This window comes from Oryx dammah, unplaced genomic scaffold, assembly GCF_014754425.2.
Source record: "Oryx dammah isolate SB20612 unplaced genomic scaffold, SCBI_Odam_1.1 HiC_scaffold_6, whole genome shotgun sequence".
In the NCBI taxonomy this organism is placed as follows: domain Eukaryota; kingdom Metazoa; phylum Chordata; class Mammalia; order Artiodactyla; family Bovidae; genus Oryx; species Oryx dammah.
The window spans coordinates 18,600,754-18,623,444 of record NW_024070190.1 but is presented as its reverse complement, the minus strand read 5'-3'; the positions used below and the strand labels follow the sequence as shown (position 1 = coordinate 18,623,444).

General features: G+C 41.8%; 2 protein-coding genes across 3 annotated transcripts in view; one reads left to right on the top strand and one right to left on the bottom strand.

Moving 5' to 3' along the window:
- Positions 1-2,242, bottom strand: part of GLUD1 (glutamate dehydrogenase 1) — a 40,052-nt gene extending 37,810 nt beyond the window's left edge. The window contains exon 1 of the mRNA XM_040242159.1: positions 1,506-2,242. Within this exon, the coding sequence (XP_040098093.1) occupies positions 1,506-1,959 (454 nt within the window). The 5' untranslated portion in view covers positions 1,960-2,242. The remainder of the gene's footprint in view (positions 1-1,505) is intronic.
- A 44-nt stretch (positions 2,243-2,286) lies between these two features.
- SHLD2 (shieldin complex subunit 2) overlaps positions 2,287-22,691 on the top strand; it is a 109,385-nt gene continuing 88,980 nt past the window's right edge. Inside the window, exons 1-2 of one of the 2 annotated variants that reach the window (XM_040242153.1) lie at positions 2,287-2,363; positions 3,388-3,443. The gene's annotated coding sequence lies outside the window, so the exon portion shown is untranslated. Of the gene's footprint in view, positions 2,364-3,387; positions 3,444-22,691 lie in introns of those variants that run through there. The other variant, XM_040242155.1, reaches the window with a different exon arrangement.

Genomic DNA, 22,691 nt, shown 5'->3' with positions numbered 1-22,691 from the left:
TTAGCTGCGTACGTCTTAAGCAACTGGAAAATAACGTCAACAAGGCACATAAACGTGATGTCCACTCTTCAGAAGCAACTACAATTTAATATTTGCTAACTTGGCCTCTTCTAACATCTTTGCTTCTCTCGGGAGCCGGAATGTGAATTGCTGGTTTTGAGAATAAGGGAGTGGACAGAAAGAAGGCAGGCGATGTAGATGGACAGAGTGTGTTTTACATAGTATTGGGGCTGCAATGGGAAATCAGAGATCAAAGAAGTTCAAAAGCTGGTTTTAAAAGAGGAAATTGAGAGCTAGAGGATAATTGAGCTCTAAAGGTTAAGTCCTAGAAGTGGGTGGGGTCAATGCAAATTTAGCAAGAAGTAAAAGTAAATCATTAAGCAGTCTGAAGCAACCTTTGTTCCTGGGCTAAGAATGCCAGCAGAGTGCAAACTTTCCTCCTAGAGAGATTTCTAAAAATCATCCTTAGAAGTCAGCCAGTATTAACAGAACACTGGACCTGATTTACTGAGACAAAGGGTCCAGCCCAACATCCTCTGTGCTTCTTAGGCAATCCCCAGCTGGATTCTACCTCCCCGGGTTCTTTATTCTACAATTTTTTAGTAGAAAAAAGTGGTTTTGCCACTGTTAAGCACGATTAAAAATGCACTGTGCGATTTTAAGGAGTAAAAAAGAGAGGGGAGCCTTTTTTTTTTTTTGCTCAAAAAAAGCAATCTGACTGCAGAAGCCAAATCTACAGACATTCAAAAACTACTGCAAACCTGGTGACTATCAAATTCTAGCCGATTCAACCCCTTTCTTCAAATACTTTTCCCCCTCAAACTCAAAATGTGGTGCTAGCCTGGACCAGTACACACCCCCACAGCTACTTCATTCCATTGGCTGGCAGGCGGTCTTGCAGTCTACACCCTTTAGACCTACCCTTGGTGTTTGTCTGATGTTACACTGTTCATGTATTACCATTTTGTGTGTGTGCGCAAAGCTGCCACAGTAGGAAAATAATTTAAAAGATCGACTATAATTAATAAATTCATTTAGTTAGTAAAACTGTAGATTTCGATTCATTTTGTTATGTTCCTGTATCATCTGTCACTACTGTGAAAGAGTGAAAAAATCCGAGAACAATTATTTCATGCTTTGCATTCGCTTGAGTCATAGAAGATCACAAAATCTTGCAGAGGCAGACAGATGGGGCTGTCATTTTCTTTTCTACAAGTGCTCTTCAAGACCCACACTGTGTGTCACAGAGCCTAGGATCAAAAGAGCAATGTAGTGTCTTCTGCATACAGCATCAACAAGCTCGCGGGGGGAGGACCAACTACGGGGTGGTGATGGAGCAGAAAATTCACTATCCATCGGAGCCTGACACAGCTGAGGCCGGGACTTGGGAGAACGGGGACAGCGTGGGGGAGGGGGGGGGCGACGGTACCAGCCTGGGCTGGGCTGAGCGGTGAACCCCCGAGGCTGGAGGCCAGGCGGGGCGGGGCAGGACACAAGGGGCTCACCTCCCTTGCAGGGCGTGCGGTGCTGGCTGTGCTGGGCCCGGTAGCCCTCGATGACTTCCCAGGAGCCGTCGTCACGCCGGATGGGGAAGGACAGGCTCAGCACATGGTTGCAGGGCTTGATGATCCGCAGGATGCCACGCACCCGGTTCCGCTTCTGCTCCTCGGTCTCCCGGGTCTTGAGGTCCTCCACCAGCTTGTCCTCCACGATGCTGGCACCGCGGTCAAAGAAGCCCTCCACCATCTTGAAGAAGTTGGGGTCGTCCTCGCGGTCGGCCGCCGCCTCGCTGTAGTGTCGCCGAGCGGGTGGCGCGAGCCCTGGCTGCGGGGCGGCGACGGCTGCGGCAGCCTGCCCGCGGGCCCGGCCCAGCAGCACGGCCGAGTCGGTGGCCACGGAGCCCAGGGCGGCGGGCCCGACGCGGGACAGCAGCAGCGCTTCACCCAGGCACCGGTACATGGCGGCGGGACGGAGGCCAACGGAGGAGAGGCGCTCTCACAGGCCCGGAGACGGACAGAGGGAGGAAGGGCCCGGCGCGGGCTGCCCTTTTAAGCCACAGCTTCCTGCCTTCCTGGCTATCCCCTCCCCTCCGGCGCTAGCCGCCTAACGGGGAGGACGGACTCTGGGTGCCACGGGCCAATGTCGCCTGTGAATGGCAGGGCGGGGGGCGCGCACCGCCCAGGGAGCCGGGCCTCCGCCTCCGCCGCGGCCTCGCCCGGCCTCCCCGGCGGCGGCGTGAGCCGGCGGGGACGCTCGGGGGCGCGCAGTCGCGGTCGCGCCGGACGCGCATGCTCGCAGGTCGCGGGGCGGGGCGAGGGCTCCCGCCCGGGGCTGGGATCCGCGGCGAAGAGCTGGAGCCCCAGGTCTGTGCGCAGCCCGGGCCTCTCCCGGGGAGGGGCGTTGACTGGGGAGGGGGCCTCCGTGGAAGAGGCCTGCCCGCCTCGTGGGGGCGCTAAGAGTCTGGTCCCAAGCCCGCGGGCGGCCTGGCGGTGGGCCCAGGGTGGGTGAGTCACGGGTGTCCCTCCTTTCCGCCCGCGCTCTCGGGCGGGGCGGCCATCCTGTCACCCCTGCGCCTGTCTTCGGGTGGCAGGGAGAAGCACCGTTTGGAGGTCGGGCTAAGAGCTTGTCTTTATCCGCTGGGACTGAGACGAACTTTGGTCTTTGGAGTTGGAGTTTTGAAGTGTCTTGCAAGAAATGGAAAGGAGAAGGCTTGGGAGCTGGGGACTCCCTTGTCTATTGGCTTTCACTGTTTTAAGTTTTAAATTTTGTCCCATTCAACCACTGCGTGATGTTGAGATAGTTATGTGAATCGTTGTTGTATCTTTCTGAAATTTACTGTTTCCTCATTTCAGAGATATGTTCTCGAAACAGTTAAAAAACAACACTGTAGAACTGCAATAATACTCCAGGATATTCTTTCTCAGTAATAAATGTACTAATAGTCCAGAATAGAATTTGTAAAGGTTAAAAGACATGAGGGTTTAATTATGTACTTACACAAACTTGATGAGAAATGCTAGTTAATACACTTCTATGGGTACAGTTAGATGCTTGTAAAAGTCTAATGACTCAGTTTTTAAGACAAGCTATCAAAGGCCACATTACCAACTTAAGTGGTTCCAGTGTAGGTTGGTGATTTTAAAATAGTACCTTTTTGACCTGCAAAACGACTTTGCCTCCTGACATTGACTTTATTCATCTGTTAGTTAGCATATGGAAGGGAATGTTTTAATTCTTACAATTTTCTGTGAAGTATAAGGTGACAACCTAGATCAATTAAATTACTTTCGTCTATTCAATGTAGTCAAAACAAAAAAAGGTGGAGCTTATGTTTTATCTCATTTGCTAGACAGTTAATAGTCATTTATATTTGTATTGTGTTTTCAGTGGTAACTGTTCTCTGGACTGAATCCTGAATTTGTCTTGTTGGTCAAAGGATTAAGGTATCAAGTTTCCTTTTCAGTTGACAGTGTTACTTTATATTGCAAAAACAACAACAACCAAAAACCTTAAAAAGTATCAGAATAAAATGATCAGAATCAGTAAACATGGAAATTCAGATTAAATTCTTAGGTATGGTTTGAAGAAAGTGTTTTAGAAGCTTAGTTTTATTGCACTTCTTTATCTCCTTCTTGATAACGACAGCCTTCAGAAAAATAAATGTTTAACTTTTCTTCTTCCAAGTTTTGTTCACCTGAATTCAAGAAGTTATTAATGAGAGGCAATGGAAGGAGTGAGGAAATTTAATTGAGTCTGCTATGTGTCGATGTCTTATGAAATATCTCTAAAAGAATGTCCTAAAGTAGATTTTTAAATTTTTAGAGTCTTTGTTATGTTTTTAAATTATGTACAAGTTGTAAAAAAATTCAAACGGTAAAGACAGATTTTTTTTTAAAAAGAGTGAAATCAAACACTACTGCTCTCCTCACCTTCCCATTTAGTAACTGGTTGGAATGCTTCTTTTCATACTGAAGTAGGTATTATAATTCTTGATTTTAAGAGGAGGCTGAACTGAGGCTTGCAGAGACCAAGTGAATAGTTGATCACCTAGATGTTAAATAGCAGACTAAAATTCAAACTGTATATCTGACTCCAAGTTCTGCCATTTCTAGTATTCCAAGAAATATTTCAATTATGTGTTGTGTTTAGTTTAAAATTATTTACTGTGATGTAAATCTAGTAAGTTTCAACTTTACACTGATGATTGCCTTTATAAAATATACAGATATTTTGCAAATTAAAGCTTAATTATTGATAATAATTTTCAGTTCAAAGGAAGACTTGAATTTAACTTGAAAGGAATTTTGTTCATTTGATAGCATTCAATAAAGACAGTTTGTTTTCTGCCTTTAAGGTTTATGCATTTTCCTTAGCTGTTTCAAAATTCCAGGCCTTTTCTCTTTGATTCATAGCATGCTTTTGTGCTTTCAAGTGCTTTAAAAATTATTTTAGAAGAATTATTTTAGGATTTAGAAAGACATAGCATATAAATACAGGAACAACATGGTTGTTTTAAAAAATAATTTAATTAGAAAAGGTAATATATACTTTCTGTCTTAGATTTGTCTATTTGGGACATTTTGTTTAAATGGAATCATGCAGTCAATATGTGGTCTTTTGTGACTGGCAAAGATTCATACCTATTGTAGCATGTATCAATATTTCATTTTTTTAATGGTTGAATAGTATTCGTTGTATGGCTATAGCCCTTTTTCATATATATTCAGTTCAGTTCAGTTGCTCAGTCATGTCTGACTTTTTGTGACCTCATGGACTGCAGCATGCCAGGCTTCCCTGTCCATCACCAACTCCCGGAGTTTTCTCAAACTCATGTCCATTGAGTCAGTGATGCCATCCAATCATCTTATCCTCTGTCGTCCCCTTCTCCTCTCATCTTCAATCTTTCCCAGCATCAGGGGCTTTTCAAATGAGTCAGCTCTTCACATCAGGTGGCCAAAGTATTGGAGTTTCAGCTTCAGCAGCAGTCCTTTCAACGAATATTCTGGACTGATTTCCTTTAGGATGGACTGGTTTGAACTCCTTGCAGTCCAAGGGACTCTCAAGAGTCTTCTCCAACACCAGAGTTCAAAAGCATCAGTTCTTCAGCACTCAGCTTTCTTTATAGTCCAACTCTCACATCCATACATGACTACTGGAAAAACCATAGCTTTGACTAGACAGACCTTTGTTGGCAAAATAATGTGTCTGCTTTTTAATATGCTGTCTAGGTTGGTCATAGGTTTTCTTCCAAGGAGTATGCATCTTTTAATTTCGTGGCTGCAGTCACCATCTGCAGTGATTTTGGAGCTCCCCAAAATAAAGTCAGCCACTGTTTCCATTTTCGTATATATATGTGTCTATATATGTGTGTGTGTGTGTGTGTGTGTATATATATATATATATATATATATATCTTCTTAAAAAATTTATTTGGCTGTGCCAGGTCTCGGTTGTGGCACATGGGATCTTTGATTTTTGTTGCACCATGTGGAATCCTTTAGTTTTGGCATATGGGATCTTTAGTTGCAGCATGTAGGATCTAGTTCCCTGACCAAGGATTGAACCCTGGTCCCCTGCCTTGGTAGTACAGAGTCTTAGCCACTGGACCATCAAAAAGTTCTATGGCCCTCTTTTTAAATCTGTTAATCTTTGACAGACGTTTGGTTATTTCCACTTTTTGGCTATTGTAACACTACGATAAATGTTCTTGTAGACGCTTTTGTGTGGACAGATACTTTCAATTCTGTTGGGTACACACCTGTTAGAGTTGAATTGCTGAATTATAGGGTAACTCTCTGTTTAACCTTTTGGGAAGCTGCCTAGCTGTTCTTCACAGCAGCTGGACCATTTTAATTCCTACCAGTGGAGGATTCCAACTTCTTTTTATTCTCCCAAACACCTGTTATTATCTGGTTTAAAGGTATAACTCATTTTGATTTTGATTTGCATTTCCTTGATGGCTAATGATGTTGAGCATCTTTTAATGTACTTATTGACAGTTTATATATATATATGTATTTTATATATTAATTTTTATTGGAGGATAATTACTTTACAATATTGTGATGGTTTTTGCCATACATCAACATGTATTGGCCGTTGGTATATGTGTGTTTCCCTGCCATCATGAACCCCCACCTCCCTCCCCACCCTATCCTTCTGGGTTGTCCCAGAGCACTGGCTTTGGGTGCCCTGCTTCATGCATAGAACTTGCACTGGTCATCTGTTTTACATATGGTAATGTACATGTTTCAATGCTATTCTCTCAAATCGTCCCACCCTCGCCTTCTCCCACTGAGACCAAAAGTCTGTTCTTTACATCTGTGTCTCCTTTGCTACTCTGCAGGTAAGATGGTCGGTACTGTCTTTCTAAATTCCATAAATATGCATTAATATACAGTATTTGTCTTTCTTTTTCTGACTTACTTCACTGTGTATAATAGGCTGCAGGTTCATCTGCTTCATTAGAACTGACTCAGATGGATTTCTTTTTATAGCTGAGTAATATTCCATTGCTTCCTTATCCATTCATCTATCAGTGGATGTCTAGGTTGCTTTCATGTCCTAGCTATTGTAAATAGTGTTGCAATGAGCATTGCGGTACATATGTCTATTTCAGTTCTGGTTTCCTTGGGGTGTATGCCCAGCAGTGGGATTGCTGGGGTCACATGGCAGTACTGACAATTTGTATGCGGTTTTAAAGAGAGATGTACAGTCACATCCTTTTCCCACTTTTCAGTTGGATTGTCTTTTTATTGTTGACTTGTAAGAATTTGGGGTTTTTTAAAATTTACTTTTGGCTGTGCGTTGCAGAGGCTTTTCTCTGATGGCGGCAAGTGGGGGGCCACTCTGTGGCTGTGGTGTGCAGGCTTGTTACAGGGGCCTCTCTTGGTGCAGAGCACGGGCTGTAGGCTGTGTGGGCTTCGGTAATTGTGGCACGTGAGCTCCGTAGGTGCCACTCGAGGGCTGTAGAGGGCTGGCTCGGTAGTTCCGGTGCACTGAGTTCTGGCTCATTAGTTGTAGCGTGTGGACTTAGTTGCTCTGCGGCATGTGGGATCTTCCTGGATATAGAACCTGCATCTCTTGCGCTGACAGGTTAACTCTTTACCATTGAGCCACCAAGGAAGCCCCTTTGTAAGAGTTATTTATTTTCGGTTTGTTTTCTTTTGAGAGCTCTTACATGTTTTAGATGCAAATCCTTTATCACATATATGATCTGAAAGTGTTTACTTCCATTCTGGGGCTTGTCTTTTCACTTTGTTGATGCTGTCCTTTTAAAGTTTTTAAGTTTGATGAAGTCCAGCTTACAAATGTTTTCTTTTGTGGCTTGTGCTTTTGGTGTCATGTCTAACAAATGATTGTCTAATCGAAAGTCAGGAAGATTTGCACCCGTGTTCTAAAAGTTTTATACTTTTAGTTTTTACATTTTGAGTTGATTTCTGTACAAAAAGTGAGGAAGGAATCCAGTTTCATTCTTTTGCATGTGGATAGCAAATTGTCCCAGCACTATTTGTTCAACAAAAGACTATTTTTTTCTCCATTGAATTGTCTTTGAATTCTATTGAAATCAACTGACCTAAACGTCAAGATTTATTTCTTCATTCTTTATTTCTTTTCCGCTCACCCATATGTCTATCCTTATGCTGGTACCACATGGTCTTGGTTACTGCAGCTTTGTAGTAAGTTTTGAAATCAGGAAATGTTATTTTGTTCCAACTTTGTTCTTTTTCAAGATTGTTTGGTTCTTCTTAGTGTCTTGAATTTTCATGAATTTTAGGATCAGGTGGTTTATTTCTGCAAAGAAGCCAGCTAGAATTTTGACTGGCTTAATGTTGAATGTGTAGCTCAACTTGGAGAGTGGTGCCATTTTAATCAGAACATGAATATGTCTTTTAATTTATTTGAGTCTTTTAAAGTTTCTCTCATTCATGTTTTGTCTTTTCAGAATATCTAAGTTTTGTGCTTCTTTTCTTAAATTTATTAATAAATATTTTACTCTTTTTGATGCTATTATAACTGGAATTGTTTTCTTAACTCCATTTTCAGATTATCTATTGCAAGTATACAGAAATATAGTTGAATATTATATATTGACCTTTTAAAAAAATACTCATTTAAATATTTATTTGGCTGTCCTGGATCTTAGTCACAGCATGCAGGGTCTTTAGTTTCAGCATGTGAGGTCTAATTCCTCACCAGGAATCCAGCCTGGGTCCCTAGCATTGGGAGTGCTGAGTCTTAGGCACTGGACCACCAGGAAAGTCCCTATATTGATCTTTTATCAATATAGGTCTCATTTATTGACTGAACTCATTTATTAGTTCTGATAATTATTTTAGTGAATTCATTAGGATTTTCTGTGTACAAGATTATGTCATCTACAGATACAGATAGGTTTATTTCTTCCTTTCCAATCTGGATGTGTTTTACTTTATGGCCTGATTGCCCCCCCCTCTTTTTTTTAATGTTGTATAGTATTTCATTGTATGAATGTGCCATAATTATTTTTAACTAGTCTCTCACTGATGGTCATGTAGGTTCTTTCCAGTTTCTTGAAGTTACAGCAGTGCTGCAGTGAATAACCTATTACATAGAATATTGGTTTTCAAACTCTTCATCTCAGGTCTTCTTTAGTGTCTTAAGTATGAGTAGTGAATTTGAACTGAGAAAGAATTTAGTAGTCATCATAATTTTACTTACAGAGTTGTTTAGTTCATATTTGACAAAAATCATTGTCTTATTTGGATATTAAAAATGATAAAACCAGCTGATATAAAAAAATCAAATTTAATTTTTTAACAAGGGCTTTTAAAACAAGGAGTTAAAAATCTTTTTTTTTTTTTTAATCAGGTCCCCATGTTACTAAGTTTTATAGGGTTTAGTTCACAAGTGCTTGTCAGTACCTCATTATTCACCCAGATGAGAGTAGCGGAGAGAAGAATATACCCCATAAAGGAAAGATCATTAGCATAGGTCTGAAGATAGGTCGAAATCAGATTGATTATATTCTTTGCAGCCAAAGATGGAGAAGCTTTATACAGTCAGGAAAAACAAGGCCGGGAGCTGACTGTGGCTCAGATCATAAATGCCTTATTGCAAAATTCAGACTGAAATTGAAGAAAGTAGGGAAAACCACTAGACCATTCAGGTATGACCTAAATCAAATCCCTTATGATTATACAATGGAAATGAGAAATAGATTCAAGGGATTAGATCTGATAGACAGTGCCTGAAGAACCTTGCATGGAGGTTTGTGCCATTGTACAGGAGGCAGTGATCAAGATCATCTGCAAGAAAAAGAAATGCAGGGGAGGGAGGAGGGAGGGGGGTTCAGGATGGGGAACACGTGTACACCCGTGGCGGATTCATGTTGATGTATGGCAAAACCAATACAATATATATAAAAAAAAAAAGAAATGCAGAAGGCAAAATGGCTGTCTGAGGAGGCCTTACAAAAAAGCTGAGGAAAGAAAAGATGCAAAAGCAAAGGAGAAAAGGAAAGATATGCCCATCTGAATGCAGAGCTCCACAGAACAGCAAGGAGAGATAAGAAAGTCTTCCTCAGCGATCAGTGCAAAGAAACACAGGAAGAAAATAGAATTGGAAAGACTAGAGATCTCTTTAAGAAAATTAGAGATACCAAGGGGACATTTCATGCAAAGATGGGCACAATAAAGGACAGAAATGGAATGGACCTAACAGGAGCAGAAGATATTAAGAAGAGGTGGCAAGAATACACAGAAGAATTATACAAAAATGATCTTCATGACCCAGATAACCACGATGGTGTGATCACTGGCCTAGAGCCAGACTTCCTGGAATGCAAAGTCAAGTTGGCCTTAGGAAGCATCACTACGAACAAAGCTAGCGGAGGTCTTGGAATTCCAGTTGAGCTATTTCAAATCCTAAAAGATGGTGCTGCGAAAGTGTTGCACTCGATATGCCAGCAAATTTGGAAAACGCAGCAGTGGCCACAGCACTGGAAAAGGTCAGTTTTCATTCCAATTCCAAAGAAAGGCAATGCCGAAGAATGCTCAAACTACCGCACAATTGCACTCATCTCACATGCTAGTAAAGTAATGCTCAAAATTCTCCAAGCCAGGCTTCAATGGTACATGAACTGTGAACTTCCAGATGTTCCAACTGAATTTAGAAAAGGCAGAGGAACCAGAGATCAAATTGCCAAAATCCGTTGGATCATGGAAAAGCAAGAGAGTTTAAAAATAACATCTACTTCTGCCTTATTGACTATGTCAAAGCCTTTGACTATGTAGATCACAGCAAACTGTGGAAAATTCTGAAAGAGATGGGAATACCAGACCACCTGACCTGCCTCCTGAGACATCTGTATGCAGGTCAAGAAGCAACAGTTAGAACTGGACATGGAACAACAGACTGGTTCCAAATTGGGAAAGGAGTACTTTCCCAAGGCTGTATATTGTCACCCTGCATATTTAACTTACATGCAGAGAACATCATGAGAAATGCCAGGCCGAATGAAGCACAAGCTGGAATCAAGATTGCCGGGAGAAATATCAATAACCTCAGATATGCAGATGATAACCACCCTTATGGCAGAAAGCAAAGAAGAAGTAAAGAGCCTCTTGATGAAAGTGAAAGAGGAGAGTGAAAAACTTGGCTTAAAGCTCAACAGTCAGAAAACTAAGATCATGTCATCTGGTCCCATCACTTCATGGCAAATAGATGAGGAAACAATGGAAACAGTGAGAGATTTTATTTTTGGCGGGGGCTCCAAAATCACTGCAGATGGTGACTGCAGCCATGAAATTAAAAGATGCTTGCTCCTTGGAAGAAAAGTTATGAACAACCTAGACAGCATATAAAGCAGAGACATTACTTGGCCAACAAAGGTCTGTCTAGTCAAACCTATGGTTTTTCCAGTAGTCATGTATGGATGTGAGAGTTAGACTATAAAGAAAGCTGAGTGCTGAAGAATTGATGCTTTTGAACTATGGTGTTGGAGAAGACTCTTGAGAGTCCCTTGGACTACAAGGAGATCCAACTAGTCAATCCTAAAGGAAATCAGTCCGGAATATTCATTGGAAGGACTGCTGCTGAAGCTGAAACTCCAATACTTTGGCCACCTGATGGGAAGAACTGACTCACTGGAAAAGCCCCTGATGCTGGGAAAGATTGAAGATGAGAGGAGAAGGGGACGACAGAGGATAAGATGATTGGATGGCATCACCGACTCTGTAGACATGAGTTTGAGCAGAAATCTCTGGGAGTTGGTGATGGACAGGGAAGCCTGACATGCTGCAGTCCATGGAGTCACAAAGAGTTACACACAAGTGAGCAACTGAACTGAACTGATCAATAATTTTGATGCATCTGAAATTGTTTTTCAAGTCTTTGTGTCATAGTTTTCAGAATAATTTTTTCTAATATTTGCTTTTATTTTTCTGACTGATATTCAGAAAAGGGTAATTTTTTTTTCTCCCCTAGTATGTTTGTGTAATAAGCAGAAAAATAGTAACAGAAAGTATATCAAAGAGAAGGACCTGAAATTTTCAGAATTTATAGTCTTTTTATTTCTAAAAACCTTTTTTTTTTCCTCTTAATAAATCAAATGTCAGTTACATCTGTTTGGCTAGTTTAGCTAAGTTTTCATTTTACTGCGTCACTGAATAATATTCAGCAAAGGTTTTCTCAAGTCTTGCTTAAGGATTCTTGCCCTGTTATGAGTAAACATGAATATCATGGTAGTATCTTTATCCCTTTAAGCATAGCATGCAAGAAACAATTTTTAAGAGCTCTCTTAAAAATTAACTGTAAGCCAGGATTTTGAGCTCACATGTATGTAATTCATCGTGTCTCTGTCTCTTTTTTTAAATTGACATTTCTTTTTGTTTGTTTTCTTTATAGGTAAAAAAGATAGTACATTCAATTATTTATTATTCAAGGTGCCTCACCATTCAGCTCCACTTATTGACATGTAAATGCAAATCTTTATTCTATCTTTAGCATTTTCTTTCTAGAAATTTTAGATCAGTTTTGATTTCAATATGAAATTGTTTTCAATAGTAAGAAAGTGTAAGCTAAAAATTGCAACATGTCTCTAATGCTATTAAAAGCAGGCATAACTGAAAAATATACTGGAGGCAAAAAGTACCTTCCCATTGACCGTGATGAAGAGTTACAGGGGAAGCATAGACTTTATTTTGAAGCATGTAAAAGTGTTAGTTGTTCAGTTGTGTCCGATTCTGTGACTCCATGAATATATGTATATTATACTGAGTTTGCTCCTTAGTAAAAGGCAGAAAAGAAAAATGAATGAAGCAGTAGGGAGTAAGGTATCTGAGACACTGGTAATGTAAACAGGTAAGTTAAGCAGTCTCTGGAGAAGAACCAGGAACCACTTTCTTGACATAAAAGAAGCCATTTTGTGGTCTATGTCTGGTTACAATGCTTGCCCATGAAAGAAGTCTGGCAGTAATTATGACCTTAAGGAAAGTAGGGGAATACAGGACAGAGAAAAGACAGTTAAACAGTAGTGCAGTGATAAAGCAAAGTCCTAGCTCCTCCTCACAAGATGTACATAGGATATCTTTGAGTTCTGCAGGAACTAAGGCCCCCACCCAGGTAGAGGATGGAATGATGCTGAGCCTCCTGACCTTAATCAACCAAAGCCTGGACTCTGTTGATCTTTGCCCCAATTTGCTCCAATTTATTGTTGTTTTGGCCACACTGCTCAGCTTGTGGGATCTTAGTTCACTCGACCAGGGATTGAACCTGTACCCTTGCAGTGAAAACAAGGGGTTTTAACCCCTGGACCACCCTGAAATTCCTTGTCCCAATTTTATGCCAAATTCTCCTTTACTCAGGCCTGTTCACGAATATGCATATACCCTTAGCTTAAAACTTCCCCACTTTTTGGACTTTGCTGGTGGTCCAGTGGATAAGACTCCCTGCTGCCAATGCAGGGGGTCTGGGTTTGATCCCTGGTCATGGAGATAGATGCCACAACTAAGAGTTCTCACAGTGCAACTAAAGATTCAGCATGCCTCACCTAAGACCTGGTGCAGCCAAGTAAATAAATTGTTTCCCTTGTGGCTTAGCTGGTAAAGAATTCGCCTGTAATGTGGGAGACCTGGGTTTGATCCCTGGATTGGGGAGATCCCCTGGAGAAGGGAAAGGCTACCCACTCCAGTATTCTGGCCTAGAGAATTCCATGGACTGAATAGTCCTTGGGGTCGCAAAGAGTTGAACACAACTGAGTGACTTTCACACAAATAAATTAGAACAAAACAAAACCTCCCCACTTTTGCTGTTTGGGAAAAGACTACTTTGGGAAAGTTCCCAGGTGTCCTCCTTACTTGCTGCAAGTAATACAGAAGGATCTGGATGTATTACAGAGGTTACAAAGATCTCCTGATCTTTGGCTTGGCTGTGCCTATTTGAAATCATTTACCTCAGAATGGGGCTTGAACCCATGTGTTGAAACTCAAACCCAGCCAAAACCTAGTTTGAGTCTTGAACCCATAAGGCCAGGACTGGAACCCAGCCAAAACCCAGTTTGGGACTCTAACCCACAATCTTTTAATTAGAATCACTCACCTTATGTCTGGACTTACCGAGACTGAGCTGCTTTTTGTCTCAGTGTAGAAGGAGTTCAGTGAGAGACAAAGTGATAGGCAAGAAGTAGATCTGTTCATATAGGATGCTTATAAGAGATGCAGGTGGGCAGGCAAGGGAACTCTGCCCTAAGGATTGAGTGGGCTACCCATTTTATAATGAAAAAAAGTGGGAGGGGAAAAGACTGCCTTCTTCAAGTAGACACAGATGCAGACGTAAGGCATACATCAGTAGATCCTCCTTCATACTTGGCAGGAAAGTGTCTGACTCTAGAATGGTGGTGATGTTTTTCTTCCATCTAATGGCCTGGGGCATACCTTGTGGGTTTGTGTATAGTTTTATGGTTAAGCAAGCCTGCTTCATTGAACAATGTCCCAGTAGCTTTCTTGAGGTTTCCTTCTCTATCTATAGTCCCCTATTGGGACTTCTACAACTACCTGTATAACTATTCGGTTCTATCCCTATCATACTGTCTAGACACCCGCCAAGAGGCCTACCCAGGTTTCAGGTAACAGTAATGACGGGAGTCAGCTAAGTAGCAGTAGTCTAAGTGCCCGATCTCGATAGCTTGCAGTGAATAGATATTTGCTTCCCTGGTGGCTCAGACGGTGAAGAATCTGCCTGCAATGCAGGAGACCCAGGTTTGAGCCCTGGGTTGGGAAGATGCCCTGGAGAAGGAAATGGCAAACCACTCCAGTATTCTTGTCTGGAGAATCCTATGGACAGAGGAGTCCATGGGGTTGCAAAGAGTAGGACACGACTGAGCGACTAACACACACAAATGCCTGATCCTGATAGCATGCAGTGAACAGATGGACTCGCCCGCAAATGACACTATCCAGATAAAAGTGGCTTAAACTAAAGCCATAAACTAATAACTTACCTGACAAGAAGGTGGCGCTAGTGATAAAGAATCCACCTGCTAGTGCAGGAGACGTTAAGTGTGGGTTTGATCCCTGGGTTGGGAAGATCCCCTGGAGTAGGAAATGGCAACCAGCTCCAGTATTTTTGCCTGGAAGATTCCATGGACAGGCACCTGCCTGGCTGTCTGTGGGGCTGCAGAGAGTCCTGCACGACTGAGCAACTGAGCACAAGAAGTCTGGATGCAAGGATATTCATTGTTGGTTCAGGGCTTAGTTACCCAGTGATTTCTCGGTGTAACTTTTAGCAACGTGGTGATATCTTTCCTTAGGGTTGTGAGACTGCTACAGGTTTCTAGGGGTCACATGCAGATGCAACCAGGTATTACCTAGGGCAGCAGTTTCCTCCTGTACACCTCTCTCTCTCTCTCTTTTTTAAGCTGCACTGGATCTTCATCGTTTTGTGAGGGCTTTCTCTAGTTGCGGCAGGCTGGGACTACTCTCCTATGGTGGGTGGGCTTTTCGTGGCTGTGGCTTCTCCTATTACAGAGCACGGGCGCTGGACGTGCAGGCTTGAGTAGTTTTGGCACACGGGCTCAGTAGTTGCAGCCTGCAGGCCTCCAGAGCACGCTGCCTTCAGCAGTCGCGGCACCCAGGCTCTGGAGCAGAGGTTCAGTAGAGTTGTGGCGCACGGGCACAGTTTTCCCATGGATGTGGAATCTTTCCAGACCAGGGGTCAAACCTGTGTCCCCTGCATCGGCAGATGGATCCTTATCCAGTATACCACCAGGAAAGTCCTACATATCTCTTTATTGGTGAAGAAAGCCTGTTCCAAAGGCCTGCCGGCCAGCTGCAGCTCTCTGAGGCCCCAGTAGATAGGATTATTAATTCATGCTCTTGCCTTAACAGAGGCTAGAAAGAGAACTTTCTGGCACTTTTAGCTTCTGAGGTATAGGCAGGCTGTGCCGGCAAGGGAGAAGGTTGTGGAAGGAAAAATTGTTAAATTGGTAGCCAACAGTTTTTGCCATATTTACCATTGAAAGTAACTAATGCTCTCTGTGTTATCTTATTGTAATAATATATATTTTTAGAATACAAGTACAGTTTAAGATGGGTGAAACATTCTTAACACTGGGAATCGTGATGCTTATGGTTTCATGTTCTCTACATTGAGAAATCTGCAGATTCTAGTACCCTTTCGAACTAACTGTCACTGTGTTTTGTGTTCTCTGTATTGAGAAATTTGCAGAGTCTAGTTCCCTTCGACATCTTATATAATGATGATCGTTTTAAGAGTATGTCTCCTCTTTTTTTTGAAAAGCTTTTTACCATTGACAGCTTGTACAGCAGTAACTCCACGCTGTGGTGTTTACTCTGTTGCTAGAACAGAAACCCATCCTTAACTTCTGGGAAAAATCTTGAGAATTATAATGAAATATCAAATGCTCAGATGAAGCTGCTGTCAGCAACTTACTGTCCTTGGAGTAACACATAGGCAAGTGGCTTAAATGAAAATAACTAGTGTGACCTTTATGTTGAAATTGGAAGTTCTTCTTATCTTTGTTTCAAGCATGGAAATGACAGCCTCATCACAGTCACTGTTAGAGTACCATATGGTTAGAAACACAGCCTGAGAGTGGGGTCAATATGTAAAGGTGTCCTTCAAGTCGTTTCGTCCTCCACAGTGTCTTAATCAACCATAGAATCTTCATGATTGCATTCTTGTAGGGTCATGTAAATCAAAGAAACACAAAGGGGATTACATCTTCGATTCTAGAAGTTGATATCTGCCAGCCATCCACAATGAAAATTCCAGTCAGCTATTTAAAAAAAAGAAAAAAATGAAGTGTCAGTGAAAAGCTGCTAATACGCAAAGAACACATATCTAGACTTTAAGAATGTAGGACATTTGTGATGAAAGGTTCAAGTTAAAGCAAATATTTATCCTTACCTTTGTGTGTTTTTTCTAGGTCAGGTAAAAATGAATTTATTTTGAATAATAATCTGGTATATTTTTACAAGTCTATTCTAATTAATTATAGACTTTGACTATCTTCTGTAATTTCATTTTTTAGTCTTTTTAAAAAAATTCAATACAAACACCAGAAAAGTGAACTAAACTACCTTCAGGAAGCAATTGCAATTGGCTTTATTTATTGGCTCCCTAAATTACTTCGAAAAAGTTTAAGTGGAAAAAGCTAAAAAAAAGACCCCAAGCCCTGAGAAGTTCCAAATCCTTGCCTCTTATGGTTTTCATTTATTTTAACATTTCCTTAGAGAAAACTGAAAAAGTGTACAAATGAGAATAACAAAAACCTATACGTAAGTCCATAATACCTGTGTGTTTTGAATTACAGGTGTTCCCCACTGACCCAGCTTTTGGGGTCTGAACTCAGAAAGAGGATAGATGGGGTAGTAAGGGATGCTCAGATTTTATTCCTAACCTGATTGTATAGATTCATATTATTTCTAATGCAAATCCCAGTTTTTTCATACTGGTTCTCAATATGGAAGATTTATATTTTTCTAATTTTTCTCTGTAGTTATCAGTGAAAGCAGTAATAACTGGCAAAAAGTCAATTAGAATTTTAAACAGTAGGATAAAACCTGGAAATCTTGAAATATGAAATAATAATTCTAAAAAATATATATATAGGATCATATAAGCAGTCCATGATATAATTAAGGTATGGATACATGTACTGCATCCCTTACTTTTGGGAAGTTTGATTTACTCCACTTTGATGAAAGACCTACATTAGTACCTATTTTTAATAACTGAAAGCAATCTGAAGAGGATTTTCACTTTTATGGAAAAAGGCAAAAAGCAAAAATAGCATTCAGCATTTGTCTTGAAGGGAGCCAGCTGTTGTAGGGGTGGTCCACCACCAAACTCCTTCTCTGGTAACACGCTCAACCATAGCTTTGAACTGTTCCTATCTCGATTTATTTTGTGCATCCCTTAGCTAGCTGTCTCCTAAGGCAATTGCTTCTTCAATTTATGCTGTTTTGGCTTAAAGATTTCAGAGGAATGCTCTACTTCCATATAATAGGAGAAAACTGCAATCGAAAACAAAAAAGACTAAGTATTTTCAATTTTTCCACTTTTGAGAATCAATTTTTATTTTGAATAATTGTGTTTATAATAATTTTTCTTTAGAAATAAATTTACATTTACAGAAGAGTTACAAAGATACCACAAAGAGTTCCCTTTACCGATCTTTCCGTACTACCCACATCTTACATAGCCATGATCCATTTATTGAGAGTAAGGAATTAATGTCAGTACAAGTATGTTTATTTTTGACTGTCATTTCAGTCAGATTATCATGTTAACGAACATGTTTTTTGCCAAATTACCTGTAGCTGTTGTTGTTCAGGGGCTCAGTCATGTCCGACTCCTTGCGACCCCGTGGACTGCAGCACGCCAGGCTTCCCTGTCCTTCACCATCTCCTGGAATTTGCTCAGACTCATGTCCGTAGAGCTGATGATGCCGTCTAAGTCTCTCATCTTCCATTGTTGCCTTCTCCTCATGCAGTCAGTCTTTCCTAAAATCAGGGTCTTTTCCAGTGAGTTGGCTCTTTGTATCATGTGGCCAAACTATTGGAGCTTCGGCTTCAGCATCAGTCCTTCCAGTGAATATTCGGGGTTGATTTTCTTTAGGATCGACTTGGTTTGATCTTCTTGTAATCCAAGGGACATTCAAGAATCTTCTCCAGCACCACAGTTTGAAAGCATCCATTCTTCGAAATGTTGTGAAAGTGAAATTGTTAATCACTCAGCCGTGTCTGACGTTTTGTGACCCCAGGGACTGTAGCCTGCCAGGCTCCTCTGTCCATGGAATTCTCTAGTCAGGAACACTGGAGTGGGTAGCTGTTCCATTCTCCAGGGGATCTTCCTGACCCAGGGACCGAACCTGAGTCTCCTGCATTACAGGCAGACTTTTACCATCTGAGCCACCAGGGGAACCCTCGAAATGCAGTACTTGGGTGCAATCTTAAAAATGATGGAATGATCTCAGTTCATTTCCAGGGCAAACACGGAGCATCACAGTATGCCAAGTCTGTGCCCCAATCACCAGTGCCGAAGAAGCTGAAGTCGAATGGTTCTCTGAAGACCTACAAGACCTTCTGGGACTAATACCAAAAAACGATGTCCTTTTCATCATAGGGTATTGAAATGCAAAAGTAGGAAGTCAAGAGATACCTGGAGTAACAGGCAGTTTTGGCCTTGGAGTACAAAATGAAGCAGGGCAAAGGCCAACAGAGTTTTGCCAAGACAACGCACTAGTTATAGCACCCTCCTCCAACAACACAAGAGACAACTATATACATGGACATCACCAGATGGTCAATACCAAAATCAGATGGATTGTATTCTTTGCAGTTGAATGTGGAGAAGCTCTATACAGTCAGCAAAAACAAGACAGGGAGCTGACTGTGGCTCAGATCATGAGCTCTGTACTGCAAAATTCAGACTTAAATTGAAGAAAGTAGGGAAAACCACTAGACCATTCAGGTATGACCTAAATCAAATCCCTTATGATTATACAATGGAGGTGACAAATAGATGCAAGGGATTAGATCTGATAGACAGAGTGCCTGATGAACTATGGATGGAGGTTCATGACACTGTACAGGAGGCGGTGACTAAAACCATCCCCAAGGAAAAGAAATGCAAGAAGGCAGAATGGCTCTCTGAGGAGGCCTTACAAATAGCTGAGAAAAGACAAGAAGCGAAAGGCAAAGGAGAAAAGGAAAGATATACCCATCTGAATGTAGAGTTCCAAAGAATAGCAAGGGGAGATAAGAAAGCAAGTCTTCTTAAGTGAACAATGCAAAGAAATAGAGGAAAATAATAGAATGGGAAAAACTAGAGATCTCTTCAAGGACATTAGAACATTTCATGCAAAGATGGGCACAATAAAGAACAGAGTTGGTAAGGACCTAACAGATGCAGAAGAGGTTAAAAAGAGGTGGCAGGAATACACAGAAGAACTGTATAAAAAAGGTCTTAATGACACGGATAACCATGATGGTGTGGTCACTCACCTAGAGCCAGACATCTTGGAGTGTGAACTCAAGTGGGCCTTAGAAAGCATAACTACAAACAAAGCACGTGGAGGTGATGAAATTCCAACTGAGCTCTTTCAAATCCTAAAAGATGGTGTTGTTAAAAGTGCTGCACTTTGGAAATTTGGAAATGCCAGAAAATTTGGAAAACTCAGCAGTGGCCACAGGACTGGAAATGGTCAGTTTTCATTCCAATCCCAAAGAAAGGCAATGCCAAAGAATGTTCAAACTACTGTACAATTGTACTTGTTTCACATGTTAGGAAGGTAATGCTCAAACTCCTTCAAGCTAGGCTTCAACAGTATGTGAACTGAGAATTTCCAGATATACAGTGGATTTAGAAAAGGCAGATCAAATTGCCAGCATCCATTGGATCACAGAAAAAGCAAGGGAATTCCAGAAAAACATCAACTTCTGTTTCATTGACTACACTGAAGCCTTTGACTGTGTGGATCACAACAAACTGGAAAATTCTTAAAGAGATGGGAATACTAGACTACCTGACCTGCCTCTTGAGAAACCTGTATGCAGGTCAAGAAGCAACAGTTAAGTTAGAACCTTACATGGAACAACAGACTGGTTCCAGATCAGGAAATGAGTACATCAAGGCTGTATATTGTTACCCTGCTTATTTAACTTATATGCAGAGTGAGTGAAGTCACTCAGTTGTGTCCAACTCTTTGCGACACCATAGACTGTAGCCTACCAGGCTCCTCCGTCCATGGGATTTTCCAGGCAAGAGTACTGGAGTGGGTTGCCATTTCCTTCTCCAGAGGGTCTTCCCGACCCAGGGATTGAACCCCAGGCTCCCGCATTGTAGGCAGACGCTTTACCCTCTGAGCCACCAGGGAAGCCCTGTGCAGAGTACATCATGTGAAACACTGGGCTGGATGAACCACAAGCTGGAATCAAGACTGCTGGGAGAAGTATCAACAACTTCAGATATGCAGATGACACCACTCTAATGGCAGAAAGTGAAGAGGAACTAAAGAGCCTCTTGATGAAGGTGAAAAAGGAGAGTGAAAAAGCTGGCTTAAACTCAATACTCAAAAAACTAAGATCATGGCATCCAGTCCCATCAGTTCAGTTCAGTTCGTTCAGTTCAGTTGCTCAGTCATGTCCGACTCTTTGAGACCCCGTGGACTGCAGCATGCCAGGCTTCCCTGTCCATCACCAACTCCCAGGGCTTACTCAAACTCACATCCATTGAGTTGGTGATGCCATCCAACCATCTCATCCTCTATGTCTCCTTCTCTTTCCACCTTCAATCTTTTCCCTCAGCATCAGGGTCTTTTGCCAAAATGTTGGAGTTTCACCTTTAGCAGCAGTCCTTCCAATGAATATTCAAGACTGATTCCTTTAGGATGGACTGGTTGGATCTCCTTGCAGTCCGAGGGACTCACAAGAGTCTTCTCCAACACCACAATTCAAAAGAATCCATTCTTCATTGCTCAGCTTTCATGACTATTGGAAAAACTATAGCTTTGACTAGACGGATCTTTGTCAGCAAAAATCCATCTGCTTTTTAATGACGAAAGTGAAAGAGGAGAGTGAAAAAGTTGCCTTAAAGCTGAACATTCAGAAAACGAAGATCATGGCATCTGGTCCCATCACTTCATGGAAAATAGATGGGGAAACAGTGGAAACAGTGTCAGACTTTATTTTTTTGGGCTCCAAAATCACTGCAGATGATGACTGCAGCCATGAAATTAAAAGACGCTTACTCCTTGGAAGAAAAGTTATGACCAACCTAGATAGCATGTTGAAAAGCAGAGACATTACTTTGCCAACAAAGGTCCGTCTAGTCAAGGCTATGGTTTTTCCAGTGGTCATGTATGGATGTGAGAGTTGGACTGTGAAAAAAGCTGAGTGCCAAAGAATTGATGCTTTTGAACTGTGGTGTTGGAGAAGACTCTTGCGAGTCCCTTGGACTGTAAGGAGATCCAACCAGTCCATTCTGAAGGAGATCAGCCCTGAGATTTCTTTGGAAGGAATGATGCTGAAGCTGAAAGTCCAGTACTTTGGCCACCTCATGCGGAGAGTTGACTCATTGGAAAAGACCCTGATGCTGGGAGGGATTGGGGGCAGGAGGAGAAGGGGACGACAGAGGATGAGATGGCTGGATGGCATCACTGACTCGATGGACGTGAGTCTGAGTGAACTCCGGGAGTTGGTGATGGACAGGGAGGCCTGGCGTGCTGCGATTCATGGGGTCGCAAAGAGTCAGACATGACTGAGCGACTGAACTGAACTGAACTGATGGGACTAGATGCCGTGATCTTAGTTTTCTGAATGTTGAGCTTTAAGCCAACTTTTTCACTCTCCTTTTTCACTTTCATCAAGGTGCTCTTTACTTCTTCTTTGCTTTCTGCCATTAGAGTGGTGTCATCTGCATATCTGAAGTTATTGATATTTCTCCTGGCAATCTGTGGCAATCGGATGGTGACCACAGCCTTGAAATAAAAACACTTTCTCCTTGGAAGAAAAGCTCTGATGAACGTAGATAGTGTATTAGAAAGCAGAGGCATCACTTTGCTGACAAAGGTCCATATAGGCAAAGCTGTGGTTTTTCCAGTAGTCATGTACGGATGTGAGAGTGGCACCTGTGCTATACTATTGACCTTGAGGTCACTGCTCTGTCCTCACAGCAGGACATGCTTTCAGGTGGTCATGTGACCTTAATCCCTTGTTCCTCAGGCTGCAGATGATTGATTGCCTTTTGGGAAGGTACCTTTGGACAGCATGTGCCTTTTGGCTAGCCATGGCCAATCTGATTGCTAGCCAGAAACCTGTGATGTGATGTGGTCAGAAAGATGACTTTCTAATTTGAATTTTATTTCTCATTTATGTGTATCTTTGTCATATCTTTGTCCCACTTTTTAAATGTGGTCCAAGTGTTTTCTTTTTCAAAACAAAAAAATCCTGATCAAAATGGTATGAAATACTTTGTTGTTGTTTAGTCGTTAAGCTGTAAGCGACTCTTTTGCGACCCCATGAACTGTAACCCGCCAGATTCCTCTTGTCCACGGGATTTCCCAGGCAAGAATACTGGAGTGGGTCGCTATTTTCTTCTCCAAGGGATCTTCCCAGCTCAGGGATCAAACCCTCATCTCCTGCAGGCATCTTCTTTACTGCTGAGCCATCAGGGAATCCCATGAATTC